Raw genomic sequence first — 23,179 nt, forward strand, 5'->3', positions numbered from 1 at the left:
AGTATAGAGGACGTCATTCCTGTTTGCGAGTAGGCTGTGTTTTGGAAGGGCTGATGTGTTTTTTATATCCATTGTATACATGCACCAAAAAAAACGTATTCATATATAAACGTCTCTTTCCTCGCGTACGAGAGTTCATGGGAAACCTGGTAGGCGTCTCCCTCTCTGAACTAAATAAATACATTTGGGTTTCGAAGTTCCTCTCCTGTTCAAATAACTGTCAAACATCTGAAAAGGAAGTGCTAGTTTATTTTGCTTAACCAGGTGAGAACCACGTATGGACGACCTGGGCCCATACAAAAATGACCTTAACACATCACACCGTTTGAAAACGTACCGACTTCCGTGGCAGCGGTGACCACCCATCGCACCATTTCCTGCCGTCTCCAGTTCGCCGATCGCAGGGTCATCTGAGCCGACTGAGAAGAGACAAAGCGAGTGCGTCCAGCTGTGAGCCCCCTCTCGGAACTTGTCCACTCGTCCACTCGCACGCGCTCAACCCCCGGCCTAAGCCTCCGTGGATGCCAGTACGGAATAGAACTTCAACTTACAGCACTCTGCCAATCCACTGCTGGATGAAGGCCTCCCCCTACCTTGGCACGGTTTGCATGCTGTAGAGTGCGCAAGGCAGTATGAATGTGGCGTGGTGTGCGTTGCTACCGTGTGCGTGCGAGTGACAAGTGGTGGGAGCGCTTGTGCCGTGTACCACAGATCATGGTGTGTTGCGTGTATAATAGCGTATGTATCGCATGGTTTATGCCACCATGTGTGTATTCGTGGTGTGTTGCGCGCATACCGTGCGCCCCAGGAAGAAGCCGACCGCCAGCATGCGGTTGTCGCGCGTCCCCTCCGTGGACACCTTGAACGCGTCCTTCGCCAGGCGGAAGAGCAGACGCGGGGACCGCATGTGCATCTTGATGGCCCGCAGCACCATCCTCACGCGCAGCATGTCGCCTGCGCACCAGCACGGGCTCGTCAGCTCAACATTTGCCCGGACTCCCAAGACTCGACCCAACATTGGCCAAATGCCGGCCGAAGGCCGACTGAACACCGCCGACAAACGACCGAAGACTGGGCGCGCTGGCGAAAGCGCCGGTGGGAATCCTACGGCTTCTTTGCATACACTGCGAGGAAGTGCACCACAACTTCCTTTGCATACAGGCCCACGGCCACATAAGGCCTGCCCCCACTTTGAAAGGGCCCGCAAATGATATTCATCCGTCGCCGCAAGCATCTTAGCCGCACTAACCGAATACTCGAGGGTGGGGGTGCAGGGAGAGGGTGGGGGGGGTGAATATTTTTAACCTGGCCACAACGCAGCGTCGCTAATCTTAGCGCCACACTCAGTCACGTCCGTCAGTGCGGGGGCGCCTCTGCGCCTCGCTCGGCGCGCGCACGTCGTTTCTGCGTTACTATTGGATAACGCCGAGGTGGTAACATGCGGCCCGCTGTCAGCGAGCGGCAAGGGCGATAGACGAGGGTTGCGATTGACAGGGGAGGGTCGAGTGTGTGGGGGGGGGGGGGTAAGAGGCAGAGGTCGCAACCGGGCACCCAATACCCGTACCCTACCCGATACCCGGCTATCCGTACCCGGCCGGGTACGGGTACCCGTTTGCGACCCTGGTGCGGCCGGGTACAGGTACGGGTAAGGAATCAAAACCCGTTTGCGACCTCTGGTAAGAGGTGGGGATGGAACGGCGGCAGCGCGGGGTTGAGAGCGGCACGCACCCTTGGCTGAGGTGAGCATGGTGGACGCGAGCTCGCACTGCTGCGTCTCCAGGTGGTCGAGCACGGCCCAGGGGAGGGGCCACGTGGGCAGCAGTGGAGGGGGGCTGGAGTCGCGGGCGGACAGCAGCGCCGGGAACCTGCCGGCAAACAGCTCTGCATCAGTAACCAATCACCATTCACACCGACGGGCACACGGGATGGGGGTGAAGGCGCAGCCCTGCAATCGCCCGCTCACGGCCACTGCTGGCGGAAGGACCTCTGACAGAAGGGAGACGTGCAGAGCACCCTCTTGGAGAGAATTTTGGATTCCACGCTGGTGAGACGGTGTCTCGGAAGGAGTTGCTTTCCCACCTGATGACGGACACTTGTGTTGCGCCCGAAACGTCGTGATTTATTTTACTTTATACCTACGTGACTTTACCGAAAGAACCAAAGAGGGAGGTGGTTAGTACCGACACTTTACCCCACCACGTACGATCGGTCAAATGACCGTGGGTGCATCTGTTTATACTGCTGCGTGGACAGAGGCGGGTGGGCGGGCAGGATTGAAGAAACTCGCACCGTTGTTTTAAGTGCCTCGCGGAGAGATGGAACTGAGCCAGCGACCTCTGGATTTAAAGTCCAGTGGTACAAACCATTACACCGCAGAGGCAGCGTCACTATTTACTGAACATTTATAGAGCGCCCCGATACGAGGAACGTCCGTAGACGTTGGTCGCGCGGCAACAAACCACCGACATCAAATACTGCGCAGGAAATTGGACCAATGCGGAGAATCACGGCGGCCACGAGCATGCGGTCACGAGTTCAACCCCCACGTCCGTCCGTTCCACAACGACCGCAACCGCGACAGATTTATACCGTCCCACGGCGGCAGCGTTGGGGAGAACGGCGACAGCGGTTAGGCTCGCGCGAGCGCCAGGAAGAAAAAAATCCCAGCCTCAATTCGGTAACTCGGGCCAAAAACACGACTCGTGGGCCATGACTAAAGCGCTTCTCCCAGGGGTCTCCTCTTCAACCCCAAACCCCAGAAACAACGCCAATGCCAAGAGGGGAGGGGAGGGGGAAGAGAGGGGGGGGGGCGCACGTACCTCATGGCCTGGAAGCCAACGGAGTAGGCGAGCTCGGCGTCCCATGGCAGTAGCGCAGAGAAGAGGAACTTGGCGTACGTGTGCATGGGCACACTCTCCCTGTGGACCACCTTACCCAGGCCACTGTACGGGCCTCCTGCGCCCCAGACACGCGCGCGCGCGCACACACACAGCTCGTTACAAAACAGCTCATTGCGCAGCCTAATTACACAGCAGTCGTTACACAGAGCATGGTACCAGGTATAGGTGACAAACCCTTCTCCCAGCTAATTGACGAGCTGTCAAGATTTGAGGGTCGTAATTTGAGTCAAGAAGCCATCTCCTTATTTACACTGCGGTGAACCTCGCGCCGCTCATGGCTGCCATGCGTCACGCGAACAAAACGACATTCTGCGTCCACGGCCCGTTTGTTAATCCACTGCTGGATGAGTGCCTCCATGAACCGTGTGGGTCGTGGGAGAAGGTTTGGCCATGCTTCACCACGCTGGTCGCACGAGGGTTGGTGGAGGCAACGAGCATAGATGCGTGCACATCGAAGTACAGTACAACAATGGCATTTGTTCCAATCCTCTACTGCCTACGACGTACATGCAATGTGTAGGGATCGAAAAGAATCGATTCGTCACGCGAATAAAAGCCCGATGCCCTCATCGCGAGTGTCATCACCGAATGCAACCGGTGCGCGTCGGTAAGCGCGCCCCCCCCCCCCGCCCCCCCCGTCACGTGGCGCGCGTCACGAACCGTCGAGCTGCAGCTCCGCCTGGCGTCGCAGGACCCGTCCGAGCGGCTCGTCCAGCACGAGCTCCCCCAGGCGTCCGATGAGCTGCTCCTCGTGCCTGCACGCCAGGCGCTGTGCGGCGGAGCCCGGCGGCATGCAGCGCTGCTGCCCCAGGCCCAGCAGCGCCACCTCCAGCGCCAGCGTGAGGTACGACTCGCCGTCTCGACCGCCGGGGAACGGCACGTGGTGGAACGACGGCGCCTTGGAGGAGGCTTTGACGGGCGGGACGACGGGGTGGCAGGTTAGGGCGGTCCGGGCAACACACGGATGGACAAAAATATCTGTGTGTGCGCATATGCACACACACGCAAACAAGCAGACAAAACACAGGTAGACAAGCAGGCAGGCAGAAGGGCCCATGCAAACACAGGTAGGCAATCAGTCATTTAGCCAGACACATCAAGACAGATCAGTAAGTCAAAACGTCAACAGGCAAACATATTGAGAGGTAAACAAAAGCCAAAGATCCCCCCCGTATAACCTTAACAGACTGTTGGGGCAAGAGCTGTTAGCAAGTACCTATGAAGACAAACAGGCGAACAAAGACAGACAAAGAAACACACAGGCACAGATACAGACACACGCACACACAAAGTAATCTCACCGGAGCTGTCGGCGCTGACCCCCGACTCATCCCCCGAGCGGCAGGCCTCGGTGAGCGTGTCGTACAGCGTCCCCACGGGGTCGAGCGGGTGTCCCACCCACCCCTCGGGGTTCATGACGCTCGTGCTCTCCTTGTGCAGCGACTCTGGAGCACAAGACGGCGAGCCCGAAAGGCCGGCACGCTTTAGCGAGCCTCCCCCCATTACGCAACAATGCAGTCGAGAGAGGGCGAGCGTGTCTGCAGCCCCCGCGGGTCAAATCACCAATTACTTTGGAGGTGTGTAATTGGATAGTCATCATCGTCATCATCCAGCGTAATCAATCCACTGCTGGAGGAAGGCTTGTCCCAAGCCGTCGCCATTGGCCGCATCGGCCATCATCACGTCGAGCGACCGGCCCCGCCCGATCCCGATTATCTTTCCGTAAGGGGGTCCCCCCCCCCCCCCCCATTCGTCGGTTTGCGTTTTTGTTCCCTGATCGGCGTGTTCCACGTATGGGAAAAAATCAAATCACTAAACAATTTTTTTTTACCAGGTAAGGCCCACCGAGCTATGTAGCTCTTTTTCAGAGGCAACCTGGCCACAAATGACAGCTCAAAGCAGTGGCTTATCACGTGGAAATTTATAGCAGCCAAATCATCTAAAAACGCACGTTTCTAAAATGTGGAGGGAAAAACCGGAGGACCCAGGGGAAAATCCACACATGCAAACTCCAAATATACAGCAGGTGTCAGGGTCGGGATCAAACCCACAACCTCCTGCATACCAGGCGAGGCAGATAACATCTCGCAGCCACCGCGGCGCGTGTAATTGAGACGCCGCCCGGCTCTGCCGCAGGTGGCCGATGGGCGGCGCGGCGGCGGTCCCCGCGAACTCACCCTTGCGCTGCTGCTGGTACTCGCGCAGCTGCTTCTCCTGCTGGAAGAGCAGCGTGGACGCCACGGTCACGGCGAGGCGCAGCGCCTCCGTGGCGTAGCCGTGCGAACGCAGCGCATCCACGCGCGCGCACGCCGTCGGGAAATACTCTGGAGTCACGGGGACGGGGCGGGGACGGGCAACAAGGAGATTCACATTTGCATCGCCCGTTCGGCGCTAGCGAAGACAGAAGGGGTGGTGGGGGTGGCCCAACGTTCATGTTTGGTCAGCAAAGTCCCGGGCGCAGAGCGGAGGCACCCGAGCAGAGTGCAGGGCCTATGAGCGGCGCCCGGGGCCCAAAGCAGAATGAGCATGGGTAGGCCACTCACTGGGGCAGGAGCGAGTGTGAAAGTGTGGCACGTGGTGCTGACGGAGAGGGGGGCTACCAGCTCATCACGTGTCCTTGTTGTGCCTCCCAGAAATGTGGCATCTCAAAGCACTGCTGCTGCACGGCTGTGGTGCGCGACTGCTCCTGCCACCAACTCACCATGCCACAGCGGCCGTCCTCGGGCTCCGAGCAGATGGGGCTGCTGCGTCTGTTGCTGCTGCTGCTGGTGCTGCTGCGCGTCACCATGGTTACACGTCTCGTAGTCCCCGGCGATGATCTTCTGGAGGTGAGCGTCCCGCCAGTCCAGCTCCCCGGCCTCGACGGCGCGGGCGAAGACGGTGCGCCGTCGCCGAGCGCCATCTGCGATCGGCGCGAGGGAGGGAGGCACGGGGCACAATGTGCGGTGAGAAGAGGGTCGTGGGCGTTGTAGGACGGACATTATTGCACGGGGTCGGACCCGCTGCGAGCTACTCGATTGCTCCCGATGCCGGGCAGCGCCAGGGACAATCTCATGTTCAGTAGCTCACAAGTGTAGAGTGCGTGCGTTCCTCTTACTGTGGTGGGTGTCATTCAATCTTTAAAAAGGTACAAATCCATAAACCTCCTCTCCTATCCAAACATTAATTATCGTGGCCGCCGTAACGCAACCCCTGTTAGTTGTGTAGGCGGCGATCACGTAACGACGCGCGGACTCGCCAGTTGAAATGGATTTTTTTCTTTTTTACTACGCTCGCGACGCAAGCGTCGATCTGTGGGAATCAATCATTGACAACCTACAGTGGCGGGGCGCGCCGACGCCGGCGTGCCCACCACGGCTCACGAAGCGAGCGACGCAGCGCAAACGAGACGGCCGAGAAGAAAACAAACGAAGAATCAAATTGTGAGCCCCTCGCCCCACACCCCACCGAACGATGAGAATTCGTCAAATTGATGAGTGGAGGGGGGGGGCGGGGTTGGGGGGCGGGGGAAGAGGTGAATTGTCACAGGCCTCATTGTTAGGGCTCCTCGCTTTGTTTCTCTGCCCCCGGCACTTCCACGGAAACATGAGCAGCCTGAAAACACTGCACGTTGTTGTGGAGCAGCTGGGGGGTTTGGGGGGGCGGGGGCGGAGAGGGGGGGGGGGTGCAGGTGGAGACGGAGCACCACAGTGCCCGGTGGCGGCGCTCGTCACAAGCAGACCGAGCGAAAGCTTCAAGCGGCCAAGCAGCGCAAGGGGCCCAGGATGGTGGATGAATCATCAGCTCGAATACAAAATCCAAATAAACATAAAACGCCAGTGTACATGCAAGAAACCAATTAGTCTCCAACTTGTCTGCATCACTCTTCTCTCACCTCACGACAGCTCAAGTTGCGTCTATATTTCCCCCATCTTACCACAAACAGCGTATGTTGTTCTATAGCTCTCGAGCGATCTCGCTCGAATGTTGTCCATTTATTATTAGGGCCTCCCCCCCCCCCCCCCAATGGGGCCGGCAGAGCCGCGACCGTGCACCTCCCGCGAGGGGGCCCTCACCAGTGAGGGGCGCGCCCGGCAAGGCCCCCACCGGCTCCAGGAGGTCCCCGCTGGGGTTGCCGTCCTCCGAGGGGCAGAACTCCGTCTCGTCCCAGCGGCGCAGGAGACGCAGCCAGCCGGCGCGCTCCGAGGGGCGGCAGTGCGGGTTGAGCACCACGCACATCCACAGCGAGCCTGGGGGAGAGGGGTGGGTGGGGGGGGGGGCGTCACCACTTCTTCTTCTCTCGTACGGCGGGGTGTGCCGATCGGTAACGTTAATACGTCCGTGCGCGGTTTGGTGGCGGCTTCTGGAGCGGGCACCGGCGGTACAATGTGCTGCGATTCACATGGAGACCCGTGAATTCGCTTCGTCGGTCACGGGTCGAGACTGCCGACCGCAGTCGCGCCGCGGCCTCTCGACCGGCGCATCTGCCACGCGACGTGCTCATGACGAGGGGCGAGGGGGGGGGCCTCAATCAATTAACGCCGGCGCTAACGCAGGAGGCCTGGGCGCCAGCTGTCCCCGTCTCCAGAGGTCCCCGTGGTTTCCGCGGGGGCCGTCGCCGCGGGGAGGTCGGATGTCACAACTCGCGCCCGCGCGTGCACGTCACGGCCCAAAATTCATTCAGTCGTTCGCGTAAACACGGACGCTGGCGGAACAGCGAGTCCGTGGGGGGAGGAGGGGGGGGTGGCGACTCGGCAGACCGCTCGGATCAACGTGTGGTATGGCCGCGGAAAACCCACCCCAGCTGTACAGTTTTCATGGTAATCAAATCATAAAGTAATGAACAGACAAGGGTCTGTTGCACGACCGAAACATAAAATAACAATGAGGTCCATCGACCCAAAGGGCATTCTGCCGTTGTCCGGCAAACACTGCCTGCTGCATTAAACACTGCCATTTTCCAGCAGCATTTGTTTAAACAACAAAACCCTGCGCGGGGTTCGTCTTCATCAGCAGGGTACGACCCCCAAGAAATGCAGCAAATTTATTTGCCAAAAAACGAGTCTGATTGCTGCCCATCTGAGATGGGCGATGTTTGAATAGAGTGAAACTGATACGACAACGCATTTCAGGGGAGCGGTCAAATTGAACGTCGGGGGCGGGCGAGGATTCACACAATGCTGGCTCTCCCCGAATCTGATTATGGGGGTGGGGGGCCGGTGAAGGGGGGGGGGCGCGGGGGGGAGGGGTGTTGGTGCTGGGGGTCTCGCACGCACCCAGCTCGTCCCACAGCTGGCGGAACTTGTCGAGTTTGGCCACGCCCTGGTGCTGCCACGCCGAGAGGCGAGGGTCGGCCATGAACTGCTCCGTCATCAGCGTCAGCATCCGCGCGCCGTTGCAGTCACGCATCTTCAGCATCTCCCGCACCTGCAGCCGAGCCCACACAGCGACGACGGCGACGCACGCGTGAGCGAGCGCGTCCCTTACGCCGCCCGCATCTCCACGTCACCGAAAACCGTCTGATCCGAGATCAGGCCTGCCCCCCCCCCCCCCCCCCACCACCATTTTTTTAATTTTTATTTCGCTCGGACCTCATGGCGCTCACGCGATTTAAATTCTAAATGGTTGGGCACGCACGCAGCGTCCTTACGTTCAGGGTCAAGATGTCATCGTGGCGGAAGTCCCAGAATGCCACCGCACCTCGCCAAGGCCGGCTACTATCCTCAGACAGCAGCAGCAAATCGGCATGCAGCGACCTCAAGGCTCTGCCCAAAACGGCGGCATCGGCGACGATTTAAACGATTCATCATCCGATCCGAGATGCGATTTATTTGCTCGCAACCCCGACCGTTAACGAAACCCGAAAATGTTTAAGCTGCGGAGACAATTTATGAACGCAAACGAGCGGCATGAAGCGGATAAACATCGCGAAACCGCTCGGCAGCGCTCCGTCGTGCACGCGGACAAAAGGGGCCTCTCGCACGAACGCATTCGTTTGCGAGGCGACAGGGTTCGCAAAGATGTATTTATTCAAATTATACCCTCATTCAATGGGCAATCTGAAAGGGCTATTTCTTACACAGCCCACTGAGATTCATTATCCCTCTTGTAAAGGATGCTTGGATAAGCAATAGTACCACAGGAGCCGTTGCTTATTTATTTACCGCTTGGGAGCTAGCTAATTTTCACATTTGGGATTCGGGCTGTGACAACAGCGCACAATGGCCTACCTCTGCGAGCGACACAAGAGCATCGCTCAGATCCCGCTGTAACTGCGCGCGACGATGCTCGTTCGTCATTCGTTCCCTGGCAACCAAAATGCACGAGCGGACGCAGCAGGAGTTGAATCTCGACGCCTCCTCGCAAAACGAGCCGGGTGTGAGAGCATAAACCTGCGAGTCACCTGGCCCAACGCCTGGTCAGCTCGCCACTGGGACCACCTGATCGCGGTGTCACGAGATCACCCTCAGTGTCGTGTCACCTGGCCAATAAGGTCATCTGATGACGTGGTGACATGGTTACCTGGTCACGTAAAATCACAGAGCAACCAGGTGACTAGACCACCTGGTCACCTTAGTCACATGACCATTGGAGCCACTTGGTCACGTACTTCACCTTTCCACCCAACTATCTGGTCACCTGCCCACCTAGTCGTCACCTTGGTCACCTCGATTACGCATCCCCCCCACCCCCACGAGTCACATGACCACCTGGGTCACACGAGAAGCTGCCACACGGGTGCAGAGCGGTCCGTGGCCTCACCTTGGCGAACATGGAGGTGAGCTGCTTGCCGGCGCAGAAGTAGCCGCCCTGCGACAGGAAGTGCCGCACCTGCTCACGCACCTGCTCCTCGTCCAGGTGCCAGCAGTTGGCATCGTCGATGGCGGCGCCCGCCGTGGGGTCCGGGGCTCCTGCAAGGGACAGCGGTCAGGAGAGCGGCGGCGGCGCCATCGGCCGTCGTAATCACCGCTACCAGGGCTTAAGTTGCGGACAGTGTCCGTCCGGGTCGCTGGTCGTGTTGCCACCCTGTCCTACTATTCCCAGGATCATCCGCTTGTGAGTTGAAGCCAGTTGCTGTCCTGGGAAGTCCGTCAGGCCCTCCCAGGACGTAAGAAGCCCCGATTTGTGTCAGCTGTGTAACGATGCACCACTCAGGGCATCGCGTTTACAAAGACTTCTCCCCTCTTCCAGTACGGCGAGATATTCCTCTTCCCGGAACAGCTCCCGCTTTTTCTGAAGCTCATTTTACGGCGACCCAGACAATAAACTCTGCACCTGAAACCACCACATCCAGTGTGTACTTCCTCTTGCTATAGCTGCGGCAACCAGTCAGGCGGTCGCCTACTCCTTTCCACCAACGGCCCGGAAAACATTCAGCGAGAAACATTCAGCCCTGGCGGCGACGGTGACGAAACAATTATACACCGCGCGCGCGCACGTGTAATACACCGGGCACGTACGCATGCACACGCCACGTACATAAAAACTAAAAGCATTACAGCACTCAGAAGAATAATAATAATAGTGATTTTAACCGCACTTCTATTGTGGCACATGCAAGGCGGCCGTATATTTCACCAGACGCTGACGGGCGGGACAGAAAGCCGGACGGAAATAGGCCGTGTGTGCAACGGACGGGACGGGGGGGGGGGGGGGGGACGCATTTCATGCGGGTGATTGGGCCATTCACGCTCGCAGTGGAAAAAGATACAACGGCAAAACATTTTCCCCGCGGCGTGAATGTGAACGATAATTGCGCGGGACGTCGTTAAGGCCGCTATTAAGGGGCGCGTGATTAACGAAGTCGTGGGGGGAGGCACGAGAGCACAGTTCGGCGTGGAGAGAAGTCGTCTAATTGCAACAATTTAGAGGAGGCGAAAGATCCAGCTGGAAGGAAAAGAGGGAAGGAAGGAAGAAGGTTCGAGAGGATGCGGCGGAGACCGCACATCGGCCGGGCAAAACGACACACCGCAGACTGCGGTAAGGAGGAGCTGAGACAAAGCCGGCTGCTGCGAGGCGCCGGTCACGGCGGTGACGGAGCCCGTGCACGGTACGCCGTTGTTTTCTCCTCGCAGAACAAAAACTTAGAAAGCTGCAACCACTGCGTTGGGGCAGCAAGAGCCGGAGCAGACGACGAGTCCCCACGGTCGAAGACCAAGAGAATGATGAAGAAGAAGAAACAGAAGAAAAAGGACCCAAATTAGGCATATTCCAGAGGGATTGCTTTGCTGGAGCAAGCTCCAGATGGATGGGAGGGGAAAAAGGCACCTTGGTCATATGACCACCTTGGGACCACCTGACCACCTGGTCACCCCCTTGGCAGAGAACAAAAGGCACTGCTCAGTGAGGAGAGGAGAGCTCAAGATCAGACCGGAGGGAGGAAACTCGAACCAAGAACCTGCCCCTCAGGTAGAGACGGGTTACAATGGGGCTCAATGTTGGTGCTGGGCCCCGGGTTGCTCTCTCCGCTCTGGCCCCACCACCTCCCCTTTCACACACGCAGTTCGTTTTTTGCAATGCCGATTGTGATGGGGCGGCGTTTCGGCACCGCGTACATCGCCATCCTCCACTGCTCTGGTTCGGTCCGTGACCACGCTGCGTGCGGCACGATGCCCGCCGTCTTGCTACCCCTGAGTGCGTTCGGTTCCCGAAGAAGCTCCCGGCACGTGGAGCGGAATGTCGGACACCATCGTCTCGAACAACGCGTCGACGGCACGAGAGGGGAGCGCGTGGGCGTAACGTACCGTGGAGCTGGTTGATCTGCGAATCGCACGACAGGATCTCGTCGGCGAGCCGCTGGGCGGTGGGCAGCACCTCGGTGTGGTGCGCCGCGATCAGGTACTGTGCCAGCTTCTGCAGCTGGTCCCTGCTGAGCTGCGACAGCGTCTCCGAGATGGGCAGGCGCAGCTGCACGCGCTCGGCGCGCCGGATGCGGTGCAGCGCCAGCGCGGCGACGTGAGCGCAGTACACGATGCCGCGCTCGCCGCAGCCGCAGCTCACAGACGTCAGCTTGCAGCGGTCGAAGCTGAGCGCGACGCGCAGAGTCCGGTCCGAGTCCGTCACGGTCCCGCTCAGGTGGAAGCCTGGAGGAGCAGGAGGAGGGAGGAGAAGGGGGGGGCGGCCACGATCGGTTTTGCGTCGGTGGAAAAAACTTTGAAGAAACAGCGTCCGCTGCCGACGATTGCGCCGGGAAGGTGGCCGGCTGGTTCAGCGGTGAAAGCGCCAACAGCCCGTGGTGTGAATCTAGGTGGCGCTGCCGGTGATAAAAGTGGGTTCCCGAGTGTGCCCGGGTTGATGTTCTCAGCCCGGTTACCAGCGGCTTGTATAGAGACCCGCAGACCGACACGGAGACTCGCTCGTAGGCGCGTATATAAAAGACTCGGAGACTTACACAGAGAGCCATCATCAACTTACACAGGGAAGCGAGTTGTGATTACAAGCGTGGCGATTTGATGCTCTGCGCTCGCTTCGCGAGTTCCAAACGGATTATTTGTCTCAAAATTTTGGCTGCACACTCACAATAAATCGAGCGAGAAAAAAAAATTGTACAATTAAATGTTGCCGATCGAAATCTCATGCGCAACCTTTAACATTCGTTCTGTTTTTACATCATGTTACTCTTATTGGTGGCAGTAATTTGAGAAACAAACTATTATTTACACACATGTTAAGAGTCTGTGAATCCAATCCTAACCGCTGCCTCTCTCGGTGCGGGAGATTAACTTGCTCCTCCAACAACAGCAACAACAACATTTCCACCAACCTGACACTCAGGACACCTGCTACGGTTGCCACGTTGGGGGTAACATACAACAATAGAAGCCGAGGATGAACGCCGGTCCAGGGTTTTTGCCATTTACACGAACGCTGCTGGTAACACAATTGGTCTGCAAGCCCATGAGGCCGATGGACACGTCTTTACTACAATATCGCATTCTTATTGTGGGAGACGTAGAGAAATTCGATGTCCTGTCCGTTCATTTTGTTACCGCTTCCATGATCTTTAACCAGAGTGCATGAGGAGTTTACACAAACAAAAAGGCACATTTTCATCATGATGTGATTTTTTGACCCAGAAAACCCACACCGAGCCTCAAGAATCCTTTTCAGGAAGGGCGCTGCACTGGCTTGTTGGGACAGTTCTGTTTTATGGAAAATTGTTCACATGAGGAGGAGACCCATGTGCATATGTCAACACTAAAAACGCACAGTCGAGTTCAAGAATTCACTTGCTGTACCGCAACCTCCTTGAGGCTCGCTGGGTTTCACCGATCCACGTGTGCGAGATCCACCAAAAACCCGCGCCTCCAAAAGCGACAGGCCAGGGCGCACGCCCCACTGATGCCGCAAAAAAAAAAAACACGGACTAAATATTCCTCGGGAAAGACATTGCGCACCGACCGTGCAGCGCAAAGCCATTAATCATTCACGCGTCCGTCAGTCAAGCGCACCGGCGCTGAGCGGCACTGGCAGGCGCGAGGGTCTCGCCGGGCCCGATGCTACTCCGCAGCAGCGGCGGCGGCGGCGGCGCCCGGCTCCCAGGATTGCGAGCGTCTCTCGTGGCCGGCGCCAGTGAGGGCCGTACGCCCACAGCCAACATTTCCCTTCCAATCACCCCGCAAATTGGCTCCTCGAGTCAAATGCAATGAAAGAGTATGCGCATACATTTCCACGGGTACGCGTTTCCACGGCACCAAGAAATAAAAGGGTTTTTTTTTTAATTCACGAGTGACCTCTTTATTATTTGACGTTGAGCCCGATTTAACCAACCGCTCGAATAAAGACATTTTTTTTTCTCAAAAGGCCAACTCCGAATTGAGCCTCAAATTTGGCCCCCCTCCCCCCCCCCCAATGTCCGACGCCATCGTTCAACATGCCCGAGGGGATAGAGAGAGAGCTTCTTCTGGAACGGCGTGTGGCGAAACATCTGACCTCGTGCCAAACAACCGGGGGGGGGGGGGGGGGTAACCACACAAATACCATACAAATCCCACACAGGAGTTTTTTACGCGGCCGAATGTTTGCTTGGGTTTTTGCGCCCATTGTTAGGCGCCCGGCGCTGCACAACAAAACATTCTCCACGTACACCATTTGCCGCTTGTTTACCTAAATGACGGGCGCTTGAATAGAACATTGCCAAGGCCTCGGAGCGGAGAAAGGATTCAAATGGGCAGGCAAGCCGTTCCACGCACTCCATGGGCTTCAATGGGGGTGAAATGACTTCTCAAAAAAGCCTCGCATGTCCAAATAACCCCACTGCCTTTTCTTTTGGATAAACAGAGCAATTTTCATGTTCCTGGGATAAACATGCACATCTTGATAAGTGCATCAGCCTTATCCATGTACCCTGGCCCATCCCCGCAGACTACTCACACACAAACCCGCATAGCCCCAATACACACATAAATACAGATTTCCACACACCTTTCACACACATCACTGGACAAACTCAAACACACACACGTCCACGCATCCCGCATACAGAATTGCACATGTCTCTTAAGCAAAACACACGAACATATAACACGACGCACGCATCACTGTGCTCACACGAGCCTTCGCAAAATAAGTGTACGTCACTGGCAACACCGCCTACCCGGCCTGCTACCCTGGTACCGTGGTACCTTGCTACACGCTCCACACGGCGATCATCATCCTTAATTTTAGTGTCTAAATGAATCGGTGCTGGGGATGAATTGAAGATGCAGCGGTGGGCCTTTACGAGTGCTGGCGAGGCTGTGGGTTTTGATGTGGGGCTTGGCTTGTCAATTTCTAGGCGAGGCCAGTGGGGTGTTGTTTGGCGAGGCCGTGGCTGTTTTTTGGTGAGACCGTGGCCGTTTTTTGGCGAGGACGTGGATGTTTTTTGGTGAGACCATGGCCGTTTTTTGGTGAGACCGTGGCCGTTTTTTGGCAAGGACGTGGATGCTTTCTGGTGAGACCGTGGATGTTTTTTGGTGAGGCCGTGGCTGTTTTTTGGTGAGGACGTGGATGTTTTCTGGTGAGGACGTGGATGTTTTTTGGCAAGGACGTGAATGCTTTCTGGCGAGACCGTGGCTGTTTTTTGGTGAGTCCGCGAGATGTTGTTTGGCGAGGATGTGGACGAGCATCTGTGTGAGGAGGATGCTCACCACGTCTGCGTCCGTCCCATCCCGTGCTCAAACTGCCTCAGTGCAGCTCCCTCAGCCCCGGGCATTTTTAGCAAATCCTCAAAATTTCGTGCCCCACTAAACTTGTCAACACACATCACCGATGTTCCCTGCTGTTTGCTATTATCCCAGACTGCTTTTGAAAAACCCCTTCGCTTGTTTCACTGTGATCTGGGGGAGGAACCCACATCCTTTTTGTTTCCTAATGAATCTCGAACAACGCCAGACGGAGAAACGTAGATTCATTAATTTACAATTGGGCATGGAGGGGGGGAATAATAACATCATCGATATGTTGTATTGTATTAAACTGTGCATGTCCGTGCTGCGTATCCATAAACATCGTTACATCGTCGCTGCTCTGGCGAGGAACCAGAAGGTAGATAGGGGGGACCCGGCCACACTCTCCGTCGTCCGTCTCGGTCACGGCCGAGAGAATGTGGACGACTCCGGAGCGGTGGACAGCGCAGCGTCGCTCGGTCTGGCTCGCCACGACGAACACGCGTGTGCAAGGAAGGCTTCGCCCGGGGGGGGGGGGGGGGGGGGTGGGGGGAAGAGACACTCTCCGCGCATTTCTCCTGTGGCCATCTCGAGTGTAATTGACCAAATCCTCTCATCTCATTTGCGCTTTCACCGCGTGGGATTCGTTAGCGGCGCAGAATCCCGGCGCCGACCGCGACGAGCCGTGCGCGCCCGGCTTTGCGGAGGAGACGCAGACGCGACGCATTTTTTTAAAACAAAAAATCCGGCCGCCGAATTCGCCGAAAAAATGCCCAACGCCCACCGCGGTGCCGGGACAACAATAACGAATCGTCACGCCACCCCCAGCCCGGCCCGGCCCGGCACGGCGCGGCACGCCACTCGCTCGGACGTCCTTTCAGGCCGGCGCCGCTGCCCATTGGATCCGATGTCAGAGCCGACGCGGACGCCGCGCAGATTTGGAGACAATGAACGGCGGCGGCGGCGCTGGGCCCGGCCGTGCCCTCTCAAAAGGAGCAGCTCCGCCATCTGGATGATCGCAGCAGCAGCGAGCGGGGGCGGAGAGAGCCATCGCCCTGACCCAGGACCACAGCCCGGAATGACGTTGCGAGACCCAAGGCCGAGGAGGATCTCGGGAGTGAAATAAAAATGCGATTTGATTGTGGAAGTGGACGTCTCACCTCTCCCCGCCCCCTGCCCCCACCCCCCCCGCCCCCCACTTCGCATATGGCGGTCACTTTGAGAGGAAGGAGCCAAGCTCACAAAGCTGAGTGGAGGTGGGGGGGGCAGACGAGACCCCGTCCTTTGTTGTCGAGCGGCATCACCGGCATGAACCGGTGAACCGCCGCACACTCGACTCCCCGTGCCCCCCCCCCCCCCCCCCCCCATGGCGGAGACATGGCTGTGTGCGTTTCATGGCGACGCCGATTTCGGGCGACAATTACCACCGCATACGGCCTTTTAATTGTCATTTCACGAAGACCTTTGCCGTGCGTTTAATTAACGGCTATCAAACGCGCCGTGCTCTGAGGCTACGGCGCGCGGGAGGGACGTGCGCGTGCGCACACACGTGTCGTCTGTGCACGTGTGTGTAGGTGTGTGTAGGTGTGTGTAGGTGTGTGTAGGTGTGTGTAGGTGTGTGTAGGTGTGTAGGTGGGGAGCGGTGGTGGAGCGGTTAGCGCGCTGCGCTACGAACCTGGAGACCCGGGTTCGATTCTCGCTCACGGCCAACACGAGTGACGATTATCCGAACCTGTCCTGGGCCTCCCCTAGGTCGACTCAGCCTCAAACGAGTACCTGGTGCGATGTGTAAACATCGCCACTGGGGGAGACAAAGGCGGCCGGGCGTGGTGCTGGCCACCCACCACCACGTGTACCGTGTCGGCCTTCATAGGTGCTCGCTAACAGCACTTGCCCCAACAGTTTGTTCAGGCTATACGGGGGATCTTTGTGTATGTGTGTGTGTGTTTACGTGTTTGTGTATGTGTGTGTGTACGCGCGCTCGCATGTTGGGCACGCCGCCGCCTGTCGCCCGGCGAGCCCCCGACCTCCCAATCGATGTCTCGGCCAGAGAAGATAAACATCGCAGCCGGTCCCCCCTCGTGCCTCCGCAGACGCACTGCGGATTTCAAAAGAGGCTTTTATAAAAAAAAACCCGGGAGATAAAGCCAAGCGATGCGTGTCGAGGCGACACGACGTGTCATGTCATCCTCTCCGGCCCACGGCAATCGCGCGCTCCTCCTTCCTCCTCCGTCGCTCAGTCTGCACTCCATCACCGCTCCCGAGCGGGGCTGCCAGGAACGAACGGGGAGACCGCACGAGCGACTGCGGATGTCGGCAGCGGCGCCTGCCGAGTAAAGCAAGCGCGGCGAATTGTCCCGGCGAGTGCCGCGCGTCGAGCCGCGCGTCACTCGTACCCGTCATGCGTTCCGACTGAGAGGAAAAGAGAGTCAAGTTTGATCGCTTATATTCCACTCGAGCCGTGAAACCCCCCAACCTACCCACAATCCCCATAACGAAATGGCCAAACAGGCGAGGTTACTCTCTCGGCGTTTTACGAACGAGGCTGCGGCTCTGGCAAGGGGGAGATACTCGCTGCACCGGGCAAGCCGGCTGGGCCAGGAGCCCCGGTTATATTTGCGCTACGGCTCACCGTGTTTGCCCGAGTCAGGACATCCTTTGGGAGCGCGCTAAATCACCCTGGCCAGAGAGAGAGAGAGCGAAAGAGAAAATGGGCACGAGGAGAAACGGGGGGCCCGGGATTAGGGTCTGCGAAGAGCGATGAGACGGCGCTCCCGTCCAAATAAAACCCCCGCGCAATGGAGAGGGAGCGGGAGCGCAAGCGAGCGAGCGAGTTAAAAAGACAGCTCTGTGTCAGTGTGAAGGATGTGCATTGTCCGCGCGGCATAAAGGACACAATGGCCGACACTCGACTCCTCTCGCGAGCAGCCCTTATCGTGGGCGAGAAATACGGCAGGCCGCGTCTCCATGGCGACTGGCACCGCGATATCCACTGGGGCCCCCGAGACGATTCACTCGGAGGGGCAGTCCCCGACCCTGCTCACCCAGGCACCCCCCTCCTCCTCCTCCTCCCCTCGCGCGCGTGCCGCCGCCGCGCGGCGGAGAGATGTGGCCCGGTGGAGCCACGAAGGAAGCGGCGGAACACCCGCGCCATGCCAGAAAAGAAAAAAAATCCCGGGTGCCGAAACCCGTCGCTGCAACCGAAACGTTCCCTCGGTACCAAAGACCGACGGCGGTCGTACGCACTCGCCAAAACCCAGGCGCTGGCAGCGCGACGCCAGAAACGACCCACACATCTTCAGCTGCCTGCACCGAAACCTCGGCACCGAAACGGCTACAACAATGAAACCCTTGCGCCAAAACTCTCCATAGCCAAAGACCACCGAAACCTCCCGTTTTCTTACGGATGCATTCCGAACAAAAAAGGCCCTCCATAGCAAACCATGTCAAGTCCGTCGTGCCGAACGAACGCCTGGACCACGTCGCGTGAGGCCCAACAGCACCGCGCAAGATAGAGATGGAGAGAGAGATAGAGATAGGGAGAGATCGATGGAGAGAGGGAGAGAGAGAGAGAGAGTGCACGCCAATTGTTTCCTGTTTTGCATTTTTATGAAGTGAGCACGGGGGCACACAAACTGTTCTCGCGTAATGAAGTGCGGCGTCGCCCAATTTCTCCGCCGCCGCCGCCGCCGGGCGCGAGCGAGCAGTGCCGCATTTGGCCTCATTAACTCCGCCGCTCGGCACGGACAGCGCCGGCGCGGTGTCATCATCCCTCCCCATTGTGTCGGCCTCCGCAAATGTTTTTCTATCGGCGCACTTTATCTGTGAATGGACTTGCAGCAATGTTAAGAGACTGCCTTGAACCCGCCCCCCCCCCCAGACGAGAACGCGTCTGTCAGATGAATCTAATGGGGGTGACATTCTGCGCAGTATCACTTTAGCGCAAGGATCCCCCCTCCCACCCACCCACCCACCACAACGGTGAGACGTTAGAATTGTTGTGGGGGCAACGTGTCCGCACAAGATGGCAGATACGCGCGCACGGCGCGAGCACGTCCGTGCGGACGGACCGCACCGCGTATTTTAAAAGTCTCCACTGCGCACGCAAGCGATTCTTGGTTTCCGTTTGGTAGGTATCTCCGCGGTGGCTCCTGACGATTTACGGTGATCTGGCGAGACGGGCAGGAACGGAACCCAGAAACGTCGTCATGAGGAGCGGTTCACTTGGAGAGAGAGTGAGCTCGCACAGCACCTCCTCACGGAGGGCCCTGCCCCATCACCTCTTCGCCAGACCGTCGTCACCCTTCTCACAAGGACCCGATGGCTTTTCGCGCGAGCATGCGACCCCCTTCTGACCAGGAGGTGCCACGTCTTCTCGTGGGCTCTGCCACCATCACACAGGCCCCATCACATCCTTACGAGGATCACCCCCCCCCCTCACCATCACCCCCCTCACCGCCATCCCCACCACCAACAGCGAGGGTTCACCCCGAGTCTCTCGCCGCCCGTCGCCGCGGCAACGGCGGGGGCTGGAATTCGGTTATTCGGAAAATAATAAATAAATTATCCGCGTGACCTCCGCTGGTAACGTAAGCCGGGTTTCCAGTCTCCGCGAGCGGCCACTTCCCACCGCGTCCAATGTTCCCGGCGTGAAACCCCCCCCTCCGCCCCCCCACGCCTGTTCCACCTCCGACACGACGACCCCGACCGCCACCTCCCCCTCCCCGCCACGCTGGGCCCTGCCGGCGCTCCGACGCGGCCCCGCGACGATGAGGAGGAGGAGGAGGAGGTGGCGGCGGCGGGGGCTCCGTCGACTTTCGTTCCACGCCGCCCGCCCAACGCGACTTCGCCGGCTCACAACAAACGCGCCGCCGCCGGTCCGGCGGGGAAACCTTTTGCGCTCCGCGGGGATGCCACCACTACCGCCACATCTGCAAAGGATTTAGGTGGGTTTGCGCCCCCTCCCCCCCCTCCAACCCCTCACCCAAGCGTCAGTGTCAGCAGCTGCAACGCGTTTGCCCGATGGCTTTAGCAGAGGCAGGAGCCGTCACTTTCCACGCCACTGGCACCGCGCCCCACGGAGGAGAGAGCCCCTCCCCGTGCGTGCCAAGACACGACGGCGGCCCACGAGTTTACGACGACGCCGCGCGCGTGTGTGTGGTCACCTCCGCTTCGTTCCCATCCCTCATCATCCCCTTCATCTCCTTCTCATTCCCCCCCCGAACCCTCGTCACCCCCTTTTCATTCCCTTCATAGCCCATTCCCCTTCATTCCCTCCATCGCATCTTCATTCCTTTTTCATCTCCCAGTCCAAAATCATCCTACTTCATTCCTATCCCTCTTCACCAGTCTCTGGCTCTACCCCTGTTATGTGCGTTACACGCAGCTTGAACATCTCACAGTCCACGCGGATCAGAAATGTGTTTTTATAGCCAGCGAGAAGAAAAAAAAGATAAAAGAATTCCGAAACTACGCCAGTGGGGAAAATATGAACGCAACGGCCAAGGGATGTCGTCAGGCACGAAGCGGTAATCCGGTCGCGGAAACAGTAACCATCTCCAGAGCGGCTCTGCATCGTCGCGCCCACGTGCCGGGGAAAAACGTGCCACGGCAGTCGAAGCCAGCAGGCGGGAGTCCTGCGGCGGTGACGGTGAAACGCAGGGCAGCACCCGGCGGCTTCTCTGCATTGCCGTCCTAGAGAACACACGAGGGCAAGCCGAGCACGCTGCAGTGCGAGCGCTGGACACACGAGTCCTCGGCGATGCCCGTCCGTGCATCTCCGAGCACAACAGCTAAATCAACCGGGGGCAAGTTCTGTTAGAGAGCACCTATTAAGGGCTGACACTGCTGGTGGTGTGGCCGACACCACGCCCAGTCTCCTTTGTTGGATCACCGGTTTCGTAGCGCAGCGATAACCGCCGTACTCCCACCTCGCCACACGCACGCTCGCACAGACACAAGAGCCTCCAGCTCCCGTGACTCTCAGCGTTGGATGACATCTCCGATGCTTCAGCAGCCGCAACTGCCGCCGGGACAATCCCGACGCTACGAGCAGCCCCGGCCCCTTCAGAGCCCCGCCAGCAACGCGCAGAGTCGTTTTTAAAAAAGCACTTTCATTATTATTATTGCTGTTGTTGGCAGCATCGCAAATTAAAACCAGGTGGGCGACATTTTCAGCCTCGTTAGGAAAACGCTGAGTGCGCATAATGGGATCAAGAGGCTGACCTCGAGCACGGAACGACCGCGGACTGGCACAGGTGCTTCACCTGAGTGGACCCCCCCCTGCTCGAGCTCGCGAGGGGTGAGGGGGGTAGCTGGGAGGTGGCGGGGGAAGGGCAAATTACCCAGCACCGCGACCAATTGGCCAGTCACATAGCAGCATGGTTGGCATGGGACTCCATGCAAGGGATGAATTGGAGTACAGGATCCCCCTTTACAACAATTCCCCCCTCCTCTTTGGGCCCATAGGCCCCCCCCCCTGGTGCAGCCGCAGTGCCTGCACACCCCGACAGCTACGCCCCCCTACCCTGGGGTCCCAGGTGGCAGCAGCTACGGCTGCCGCTTTTCTCCGTGTGGATCGTAGATCTTGGTGGAGTCGGCGCTCGTGATGGAGACTGCGGCACGGGAGATGTAGCCGGGCCACTCTGTGGGGCCGAGTGCCGAGCTGGGCACCGTCGACAGCCCGGGTTTTGAACTGGGGTTTATGCCGCCTGTGACGAAACCAAATATCTCAAGCGGAGTGAGTTGATGGTCTCATCCCGATCGGCAACACAAAAAAGCCATCCCGGTGATGCATTTTTTTTTGACAAGTGGCTGCATTCCACCATTGACAATTACAAACGCCCTCAGTTTGACTGCCATGCGGCGAACATTTCTCTGCAGCACCGCATACATAAAATCGGGAGCTCAGGAAGCAGAGGTCCGATGAACCTGGCGCGTGGCCCAACCTGTGGCAACCACCACCACCACACCACACCACGCAAGTCACCGTCCTCATCGACTTTGCGTCAACACGCGGTGGGCACGGCAGGACGGGCGCCCACCATGCGATCGGCAACGGATGGAGGCGGCGAGCGGGGGATGTGGGTGGGCGTCTCGGTAGACGAAGAGTTGCCGTGGCGCGTGGCCAGCTTCCGAACTGGCCCTGCACCAAATGGGGCCCCGGCTGCCCTGTCCCGTCCACCCGCCCTCCCTCCCCAATGCCGCAGCCCCGTCACGGGCCGAGCGTTACCAAGAATTCGCTCCACGCTGCCCTTCCTGCCCACGAGCCGGCACAGCGGAGTAAAGGAGAAGGGGGGGGGGGGGAAAGGTGCTCCTCGCCACACACAAACACACACATCCTGCGAACCGAGGAGGGCACAGGGGGAAAGAGGCGGGGGGGGGGCAGCTCCTATATCACCTCATCAACATGGCCAGCGTCATCAGCGGGGGGGGGGCTCGTCCTCCCACCTGAGCTGAGTCAAGCGCTGCCGATGGGGCCGCGATATCCTGCAGAGTGCGGTCATCGTGGGACGAGCCGACGCCACTCCCACCGCCGCACGGAGATGCAGGGGCAGATTATTGTTGGGCGAGGAGTTTTACGACACGGGATGTGACGCGCTTCGCCTTCGGTGACCGTTAATGCGGCCATTTAAAGGTCCTCAGTATTGATCCGAAGTGGGAGGTGGGTGGTGGGGAGAGTCGGGGGGGGGGGGGGGAGGCAGGGAGGGGGGGGGCTGGTCATAACAATGGGAGCTTGTGAAGGCCATTAACACCGAGGGTTCATTACGTTAATTAGCGAGGGACACGCTGGGGCGGCGGGGAATCTCGGACACCTTGCGCGGGCGGGTTCACGGCGGGCACACTGCTGCGCGTGTCAGCCGCAGCGTGGCGGGCCAGGGAGCAGCGCCGTGTAACGAGGCAACCGACCGATCGATTAATAATCGATTTTCCGAGCTCGCGGATACACGCTGCATCGAGGCGAGCGGGGCGGGCGGGCAAGAATCGTTGTCTTTCGAGTCGCCTTCGCCGTACGCAACGGGTTCTTGTGACCCCCTGCAAGCCACCTAAGAGGTCCGGCTGCGTTCACCGCGACGACGAAGAATCGATTCGTCAAAATCGCGACTCCCCAAGCGCCTCGGCAGATTCGCTGGGGGGGGGGGGGGGGCGCAAATC

At 58.6% G+C, this 23,179-nt stretch overlaps 1 protein-coding gene across 2 annotated transcripts in view; it reads right to left on the reverse strand.

The window, feature by feature from the left end:
- The window catches only part of LOC133351846 (zinc finger SWIM domain-containing protein 5-like), a 53,062-nt gene that overhangs the window by 5,227 nt on the left and 24,656 nt on the right, over positions 1 to 23,179 (reverse strand). The window contains exons 2-13 of one of the 2 annotated variants that reach the window (XM_061567410.1): positions 11,624 to 11,962; positions 9,642 to 9,790; positions 8,156 to 8,306; positions 6,956 to 7,129; positions 5,602 to 5,802; positions 5,078 to 5,224; positions 4,202 to 4,345; positions 3,561 to 3,809; positions 2,820 to 2,955; positions 1,729 to 1,832; positions 797 to 954; positions 338 to 419 (exon numbers count right to left, since the gene is read on the reverse strand). In XM_061567410.1, coding sequence (XP_061423394.1) covers positions 338 to 419; positions 797 to 954; positions 1,729 to 1,832; positions 2,820 to 2,955; positions 3,561 to 3,809; positions 4,202 to 4,345; positions 5,078 to 5,224; positions 5,602 to 5,802; positions 6,956 to 7,129; positions 8,156 to 8,306; positions 9,642 to 9,790; positions 11,624 to 11,962 — 2,034 coding nt within the window. Of the gene's footprint in view, positions 1 to 337; positions 420 to 796; positions 955 to 1,728; positions 1,866 to 2,819; positions 2,956 to 3,560; positions 3,810 to 4,201; positions 4,346 to 5,077; positions 5,225 to 5,601; positions 5,803 to 6,955; positions 7,130 to 8,155; positions 8,307 to 9,641; positions 9,791 to 11,623; positions 11,963 to 23,179 lie in introns of both variants that reach the window. The other variant, XM_061567409.1, reaches the window with a different exon arrangement.

This window comes from Lethenteron reissneri, chromosome 39, assembly GCF_015708825.2.
Source record: "Lethenteron reissneri isolate LAM-NWPU_2019-01 chromosome 39, ASM1570882v1, whole genome shotgun sequence".
Taxonomy (NCBI): domain Eukaryota; kingdom Metazoa; phylum Chordata; class Hyperoartia; order Petromyzontiformes; family Petromyzontidae; genus Lethenteron; species Lethenteron reissneri.